This window comes from Monoraphidium neglectum (assembly GCF_000611645.1).
Source record: "Monoraphidium neglectum strain SAG 48.87 unplaced genomic scaffold scaffold01806, whole genome shotgun sequence".
NCBI lineage: Eukaryota > Viridiplantae > Chlorophyta > Chlorophyceae > Sphaeropleales > Selenastraceae > Monoraphidium > Monoraphidium neglectum.
Window position 1 is genome coordinate 1 of NW_014011822.1, and position 8,210 is coordinate 8,210.

Consider the following 8,210-nt stretch of genomic DNA (forward strand, 5'->3'; position numbering starts at 1 on the left):
GTGTGTGGGTGGGTGGGTGGGTGTGTGTGGGTGGGTGCGGGCGTTTGTGTGCGCACCTGTGTGCCTGCACTGGTATGTGTGCGAAGCCCCCTGTATGTCCTTGCGCCTGCTGTGCTGTCTCACGACTCAAGACGCCCCCGCAGGTCCACCCACCAAGGGTCGCGCGGCACGCTGTTCTGGGTCCCGGGCGTGCTCGGTCCCCCAGCGGCGCCGCAGAGACGCGGCGACCCGCGCGGCTTGCGATCTCTTGCGGCTGCCGCAAGGGGCTGTACCAAATGGCGGGGGCCATGCGCAGGATGCACAGCCTACTGCTGTCTTCTTGATTGCGGCTGTGAGGGGGCCTGATTTGCACAAAACCGGTGCCTAGCCCTGACCCGCCCGAGCGGGCTGCGTGTTCCTGCTGTGTGTTTGCACACAGGGCCGCGCATTTTTTTTGGGATTCGATGGCAGCTCGCCTCCACGTGGCGAATCCTGGCACAGCTGCAGAGCGCTACACCCCACGCTCTGCGGTTACCAAGAGGCTGCTAATTGTGTGCGTGTGCGTATGATGGTGTGTTTGATGGCATGTGTGTGTGTGTGTGTTTGAGAGAGAGACAAAGTGATGGTGTGCGTGTGTGTGAAGGCGTGTGAAGGTGTGTGCGGCTGTGTGTGTGCGTACGCACGTGTGTGTGCGAATGGGTATGGGTGCGCAAGCACATGTCACCAGCAGGTTGCAGCTTGCAGAGGATGTATTCATGTGTGACCACCTGTCAGCCAATAAATTCTAAGATGTCACAGCTTCACTGGTAAGCAGATCAGAAGGTTAGGCGCCGCAAGGGCACAGAAAAATAGGGGCCGAGCAGGTGGTGTCAACAACAAGCGAACACTTGTAATTACGAACGCCTCTGCTGGGACGCGGCTGAGCTGTGACTGCACTCGCACTTGGGCGTGGGCAGCGCCTTGGTCAGCAGCATTTCCAGGTGGTGATCGGTTGAAGGAAAGGGGGGGTGATGTGCACATATTCACACTTGGTACCCAGATGAGGGCAGTGTGTGAGTATGTGTGGGTGTGTGTCTGATTAAAAGTACGAGCGCGCCCCTCTACAGGCAGGAAACAATTGAATGACAGCTTGGTGAGCAGCAAACAAGTCCATATGTCCGGTCCAAGCATGTACGCCTCAGTTTGTTGTTCCTGAACACACACGAGCCACTGCCGACGGCCTCACCCGCCGCGCGCGACGCTTTTGCTGCAAAGCGCAGCCTGTCGGTTGACCATGTCGGTGACGAATCAGCACGGCCTGCAGCGCCGACTGCTGGGGCCGCAATGCGGCTGTCACTGCAGCCACTGCTGAAGTCCGCTAGTTAAATCCAGCTGTGTAATCGAAGGCAACTGTGCCGCCGGGCCTCGGCGGCAGCCGGGCCGCTTGCGGGATGTTGCACCGGCATTGGCGGATGCCAGGGTTTCAGGGGATGGCTCCTGCCACAGGCACGGGGGGAGGCCAGCTGGGTGTGTGTTTCACGCGCCACATCAACACGCAATTACATCACGGCTGCAGCGAGAGCTACGCTGCGGCTCAACCCAGCAAGCAAGCGGCTACATACAAGGCTGCCGAGGCACAGGGTGGCGAGTGCAGTGTGGGGTGCACTCATGGCTCTCTGCTCCTGCAGCCAGCACCGCCGCAACCATCAGCGACATCACTTGTCTCCTGTCTGACAGCTTTCAAAGCGCTGCTGCATAGCCAGGTCTCAGCTCGCACAGTGACAGCTTGATGACAAACGAGAGCTGGAGGTGCCATGCTGTTGCTCCGCCGCCGCAGTTCATCCAACTGCTACTCCAAGGCAGCACGTCATGTGCTTGGATCAAGCTCATTATAGTTTTACATGGTATGATACATGATAGGCAATGTATCGTGCAGCAGAATGACCAGAATCTGCTACCATACTGACGTCACGGGCGTGGAGAAACCTCAAAGTATCTGCGTCAATTCCAATTGGTCGACTCTACAACGTTTGGTACCGGTATGCACGATCTAGACAGCCAGTGATCTGCCCGGCAGGTCTCCATATACAGTACAGCTGTACGAACAGCATCAACACAAGCTGCGTCAGACCAGCGCATCAGAAATACACGTGTAATCTTTAGTCAATCGTCGGGCTTGGCGGCGGTCTTCGGTGTGCAGGGCGCTCGGCTGTGCCAGCAGTGGGACTTGCGAGCTTGGTTTGAACCACGCAACGGCTGCACACCATGCCAGGTGAGGCATGGCAGCGGGGCCGCGCGGCTGGGGCGCACACCACCCCTCATGCAAGATGCAGCTTCATGCACCCGGTGCTTGTTGACCATTCCGCCTCGCCTTTGGCCACCTGACTCCCTCCAGGCTCGCACCCTGCCATCCAGCACGGCCCCATGGGCCCACCCACCAGCATGTCACCCCCTGCACAGCACATGCTTGGCCCCCGCGGCCCTGCCATGGATGCGCATGCCGAAAAAACGGCCGTCACTGCACAAACGCCACCAACTGTGCTGAGGGCCGCCGCGATGGCAGCACAGGCCGCCCTCGGAGCCGCGGCCACGGCCGCTGGGCCGGCAGAGGCAGGCGCCGCGGCCTTGCCTCGCGGCGGGCCGCCCGGCAGTCTGCTCACGCGAGAGCAAGTGGCGGCCGCATACGGCCCTCAGCTGCGGCGCGCCCAGGCGCTCGCTGCGGCCGCCGCCGCCTCGGGGCGCTGCCCGGGGCCGCCTCCGGCCCCCGTGCCGCCTGACGCACCGGACGACGTGCATCGCCAGGTGCGGGCAGCTGTGGAGACCCTGCTTCATAGCAACGGCGGCACGCACCGCTCGGCGCGGCAATGGAGGGGCGAACTCAAGAGGCTGGTGAGCAGCGGAGGGCGCGTGCCCTCGCGTTGGGAGAGGTGGAGGGAGGGGCCGGGCGGTGTTGTTCGTGCCGGCAGCGACATGAGCCGTGGCAGCACGGGCTGCATGCAGGGCCCGCCGCCTGCAGCCATCTGTGCATCCTGCAACATGCACAACGAAATGCATCACAACCGTCATCGACAGAGCGGCTCGCAGGGGCGCGCGCTGCTCGTCGCTTCACGCCCGCAGCCCACGCCCGATCCAAGGCCCCCCCTTTCACCGCCCCTGGGATGGGAACCGGTCGTCCCCCCGTGCGCTGGGGCCCAGGTGGACAGCGGCTTTGCCAACGTGGCGGCTGTCCTGCTGGCTGAGCGGCTTGAGGCGGCCGGCTGCTGCGCGGCGGGCAGCCTGGAGCTGGGGGCCGCGCCGGCATTGGCGCAGACAGCAGGGGATGACCACGACAACGACGGCGGCGCGGCGGGGCGCCCGACGGCGGCGGCCGGCTACAGAGGGTACGCGGTGCTGGTGCTGCAGGTGGGGGCGGCGTCAGCTGGGGTGCGTGAGCGGCTTGGTCATGTGTCGAGCTGGGCGCAGGGCTACGGCTGGCCCGCGCTTGCATGGGATTGTAGAGCTGCGGCGGGGCTGCACGTTTCGATGCAAGGCGCGCCCCATGCTTGGGGCGCCAACACAGCCATCATCGATTGTCTATTGCTGAGGTCCACCTCAATCATCCCGCCTCAACATCGCCGGCGCACTTACTCTTTGCAAGTCTGCACGGCCGCATGCCGCCTCTTGTGCCGCCAACACTTTAATCACAGGCTGCCAACGGCGTGCGCGAGGGCCGGGCCGTGTTCCTCAACGCGGGCGCCACCAGTCACACGCCGGCAGCGGCCCTGGAGCTGGCCGGCGTGCGGCTGTGCTACGAGGCCGGCGCGTGCGCGGCGCACCTGCATGGCTTCGCGGTGCTCCGCCCCCCGATCATCCACAAAGAGTCGGCGCCGAGCGGCCAATCCAATGCAAAGCGGCGACTGCACGTGCCGGTGACGCGCGCGCGGGCGCGGGCAGGGCCGGAGGTGCAGCATGAGGGGGCGACGCCTGCCAAGCGGCAGCGGCTTCGCGAGGCCGCTGAGCGCAAGGACGACGCTGGGAGCCGGCCGGCAGGCGGGACCGGGGGTCCGTGAGTGGCGACAAGCCTCCGCCCTTGAGGGTGGGCAGTATTGTGCAGCGCGCCCAGGCTTCTTGCCGCCGTGCACACCGACAAAGCCGCCATGGCCTTAGCGCCACCGTCACTGCGCCACAATTTCAGCGGCAGCCACGTTCACATTTCTTGTGCAACGCTTCAAAGATGCAACCTGTCAACACCTGAATCCTTTTTACAGTCTGGTGAGGGGTGTGCATTTCTGACCGCGACCCGCAGGTGAATCAGGGGTGACGCATCCTCCTGGCGACGCAGCAGCCGGGTGTGACTCAGGGCACTGCATTCGTGCAGCTGCTTTGGGGCTTTGAGGGGGGGCGTGTTTCTTTGCCTGACCAAAACAAACTTTTGCAAAATGTAATACTTGCGCACAATGCACTGATAACGGTGGTGTTGGGAGTGGATGTAAATCCATCTTCACACAGGGTCCAAATCATACTTAATCTCAAGCAGTGGAATCTCATGCACAACAGGCGATGCGTCGCGCCCCGGTAGGGCGAGTCAGGTGGTGTAAGGGTGCAATAATGCGCGGCATCCGCATGGCCTTGGGCGCTGCTGCGGTAGTTCAGTGATGACGACGCCTGGGCAGCTTGCAGCAACACGCACGAGGTAGACTGCAAGGGCGGTCGCATAACTTGGGTGATTTCTCGTCTGCGTCATGTGTTGGCAGTTGGTGCTGCCGTACGGGTGATGTCTGAGACACCTCAAAATGCTGCAATTGCTAGCTTATAAAAAAAGCAGATTGCCATGAGTGGGATACTCAAACTTGACCATTGCTGCGTTTTGTGGCAGCTGTGCTCGCCAGTACTCAACAGTAGGCCCGCCTGCTGGTGCACGTTGAAGCTGGTGGCCCACCTGGCCCCTGGCACCAAGGCTGTCCCCTCACCCACCTGGCACCGCGTGCAGAGGAACAGCCCAGCTGTCGCTGCATGGAGCGCGCAACGGTCTTGTGGCATGTAGAATTTGGGGGTCTTATGGACTTGGCCTTCTATTGCGACGAGCGCGTGTGCACTTAGACATGCCGTACGGTATTGCCCCAGCTGCGGTGCGAAGTGTGAGGGGCACATCTGGTGTGTCGCCCAGGCCAGGTGCTGGACGTACCTATATCAATGCAGCGTTAAGCCCTTCATTGCTGCGAGGTTTATGATCATGAAACCCTCAGATTCTGCGTCACTGCAACGCGTTCAGGTTGATCTGGAATGCTGCCCCGCTGCTGTGCAAGGAGGTTCATGAACAAGCCTAAAGGGCAATGACTCCACAATATCATTGAAATCCTATGAGACCCTTTGACGGTTTCCACACCTGCCCGTCAGCAGCGAGCATGCGCGCCAACAATGAAACAACAGCGCCGCCTGAACAGAAACGCTCAAATCAACTCAAGGGTAACAAGCTGGGTCACCCAGGGGCAATGTATCCAACTGTTTGAAGACTAGCCACATGCGTATATCAGTCAGGAGGCGCCTATACCGGCAGCAGGATGAAGATCGCGGTTGCAGCGGCTCCTTCGGCGCTAGAGGTGACATGCCGTCAGTGAAGGGTGGGCTGCTTAAGCAAGCGGGCAGCGATGGAAACAGCGCTGATACTCGAGTTGTTGATGTTCAGCGGCCGTCCATGGAAAGCGAGCAGCTCAGCACGCCAACACATGGGCGGTGAGCCTCACATTTCGCGGTGGGCAGGCGAGCATGACCCGTGGTCACATGCTTGTGAACGTTTGCAGGTCCTGCTGCCGCTGCTGGTCGTGGTGTTGCTGCCGCTGCTGGTTGTAGTTTTGTTGCTGCTGCTGCTGCTGCTGCTGCTGCTGCTGCTGCTGCTGCTGCTGCTGCTGCTGCTGCTGCTGCTGCTGCTGCTGCTGCTGCCGCCGCCGCCTGGGGTGCTGTTGATTTCGAAGAGGGGAGCACGGCTGGCGACTCTGCCATCATGGGCAAGCTGACACCCACATCCAAATCTCGTGCACAAATCAATTAAATGATATGCAGGGTATCGTGAACGCTGGACGCGCAGCCGGTGGCTGATGCGCTGCGCCTGCATTTTTTTAGCCCTAGTGCTGTGGCCTTCAGAGCAGTCAAAGTTGGCGAACAGCTGGCTCTTGTGGCGGACAGCAGGTGGTGCCGTCTGAGTGCTCGCCAGAAGCGACGACGATCCAGGTCCCAGGGGTTCAATGCCCCAGGCAGGGCTGCTGGTCATGCTGATGCTTTGATGCACACGCGCTTACGTGTTCCCACCATTTGATGATGCCGGCATTTTCAATCAGCCCTGCCCTGGCATGCATATCCCACACCCAGTGGATTGCGCCAGGATGGTTGCGCACACCCGGGAGTGCACAGGCGGCGCCCTCGCCGTTTCTGCGTGCGTGCGTGCGTGCGTGCGTGCGTGCGTGCGTGCGTGTGTGTGTGTGTGTGTGTGTGTGAGTCAGGGCCTGGAAGCTGCTCGGCTGGCTTAACGTCAGAGCGATTTGTGACAAAGTGGTTGGCTTGATCGATGGTCTTGATAGGCATGACAGGTACCAGGCGCTGTCAACCGCTGCCGATCAAAACAGTTACAGGCAGGGGCCCATAGACCGTAATCGTGCACGCATGTGGCGTGGCCTAGGAGCAGCCCCATGTGAGCTCTGGCCCTATCTCTTACGACCTTGCAAAGCACGAGCGCGAGTCTTTGGCACAATGCATGGCTGCCTAAAAAATCAAGGGTTTCCGCACCTCCATCGGCCACTAGAAAGCAGCCATGTGCCGCCCAAATTCAGCAGCAAGGTGTACCACCACCCCCCATGCAAATGGCATGCTCTTGGCATGCTGGCTCGAAATGCACAAAGCCCTGCCAGCCGCTTTCAGCACGCACAATCAGGCACTTGCCGTCGCCTGTCCCACCACAGGCATGCCGGCACGCTTGCGTGTGACACGGCACCCAATACCCCCGCTCCCCTGAAGAAAAGACGCTGTCTGCCCTACCAAATGCCCCGACGAGCGACCCAGCACGTCTGCTTTCCGGGCACTCATGGGTCCTCGTCTTCGGCCTCCCCGCCGTCCACCTCCCTTAAGAATGTTGTGAGGCCGGACTTTGGCGCGCGGCCTGCCCTGCCGGCCAGGGGCGAGCGGGGGTTAGAGGTGCCTGCGCCGCCGTCGGCCACCCTGGCGTCGTCGACCTCGTTGCTCTCTGCGTAAGATCAATTCAAGGGTTGTCAATGTTTGAGGGTTGAGGGATGAGGCAGCTGGTGCAGTGGCTCCAGCCACCAGCAACAACGGGACGGCCGCTAGCGCAACAAGTACCACCACATACTACTACCACCAACCCATGAGCAGCACATTTGAGTCAGGGCAACAACGATTCCCGCGCAGCCACTCACCGGCGTTGGTCGGTGCCGCCTGCTTCGGCGCCGTGGCCTCATCCGTCCCCCACAGCCTCACAGCACCCGACCGGATGCCGGTCTCGAAACAAAAACGCGCGGCCGCCACCGCTACCGCGTGCTTGAACGTCGGGCTGGGCCGCGCATTCCTAAAAACCTGGCGCCCAACGAGGCCGAGCTCGGGCGCCTGCGAGAGAGCGAGTTGGTGGGCGCTCTTGCATGGGTGCGAGGGTCCAGCAGCGTCACGGACAGGAGGCCATCCGCAACCAAGGCAGAAAACGGGAACGAACGAGCGCCTGCTAGCCATCAGGAGCAGTGGCAGCACAGAGGACTGCGGGTGGCAGCCAGAGTGAGCGGCGCGTGCCAGCCGCGCGTGAGCAACCGCCGCACCCGCGCCCCCTCACCGTGAACGTCACGATCGCAAACCCGCACGGCTTCTCGCTGCCCCGCCTCCGGTAGCAGCCGATCTCCATGCCCGGCTCCGCCAGCCCCGCAGAGACCATGCAGTCATGCTGCGAGACAGCCGCGGCGATCATCCTCCGGGGCGTTTGCGACTGTGAGGGCAACACCGCGGCGGAAGGGGTGCAGATGGGGGAAGGTCTTCGCAGTGCGCCGGTCAAACATAATGTGCTTGATTTGACTCCCGTGTCATCTTGCAAATGGTTTTGAGCTGCCATGTGAGATGTTGGCTTAGACATGCACGTTTTCTGGTTGTGCATGTGCGAATGCACGTGCACATGACGCCCGCATGGGCAGCGCCATGCTGCTCTACTAACGCTCCGCCATCACACCACCGCAGGCAGCCACCCATGCGACTGTTTGTGCCCCCCCCCCCCCCCCCCCCCCCCC

General features: G+C 61.9%; 3 protein-coding genes across 3 annotated transcripts in view; 1 reads left to right on the plus strand and 2 right to left on the minus strand.

Moving 5' to 3' along the window:
* Positions 1-2,514: 2,514 nt before the first annotated feature.
* On the plus strand, positions 2,515-4,007 carry MNEG_9059 (hypothetical protein; the record flags this gene model as incomplete). Its single annotated transcript, XM_014042467.1, has 3 exons — positions 2,515-2,760; positions 3,154-3,360; positions 3,645-4,007. The coding sequence occupies 3 exons, from the start codon at positions 2,515-2,517 to the stop codon at positions 4,005-4,007; spliced, it is 816 nt and encodes a 271-aa protein (XP_013897921.1).
* Positions 4,008-5,714: 1,707 nt separating this feature from the next.
* Positions 5,715-6,723, minus strand: MNEG_9060 (hypothetical protein; the record flags this gene model as incomplete). The annotated part of the gene is made up of 2 exons (XM_014042468.1): positions 5,715-5,894; positions 6,718-6,723. The coding sequence occupies 2 exons, from the start codon at positions 6,721-6,723 to the stop codon at positions 5,715-5,717; spliced, it is 186 nt and encodes a 61-aa protein (XP_013897922.1).
* A 287-nt stretch (positions 6,724-7,010) lies between these two features.
* MNEG_9061 (hypothetical protein) overlaps positions 7,011-8,210 on the minus strand; it is a gene marked incomplete at both ends in the record, with an annotated part of 3,124 nt that continues 1,924 nt past the window's right edge. The window contains 3 exons of the mRNA XM_014042469.1: positions 7,011-7,171; positions 7,362-7,548; positions 7,766-7,915. Coding sequence (XP_013897923.1) covers positions 7,011-7,171; positions 7,362-7,548; positions 7,766-7,915 — 498 coding nt within the window. The remainder of the gene's footprint in view (positions 7,172-7,361; positions 7,549-7,765; positions 7,916-8,210) is intronic.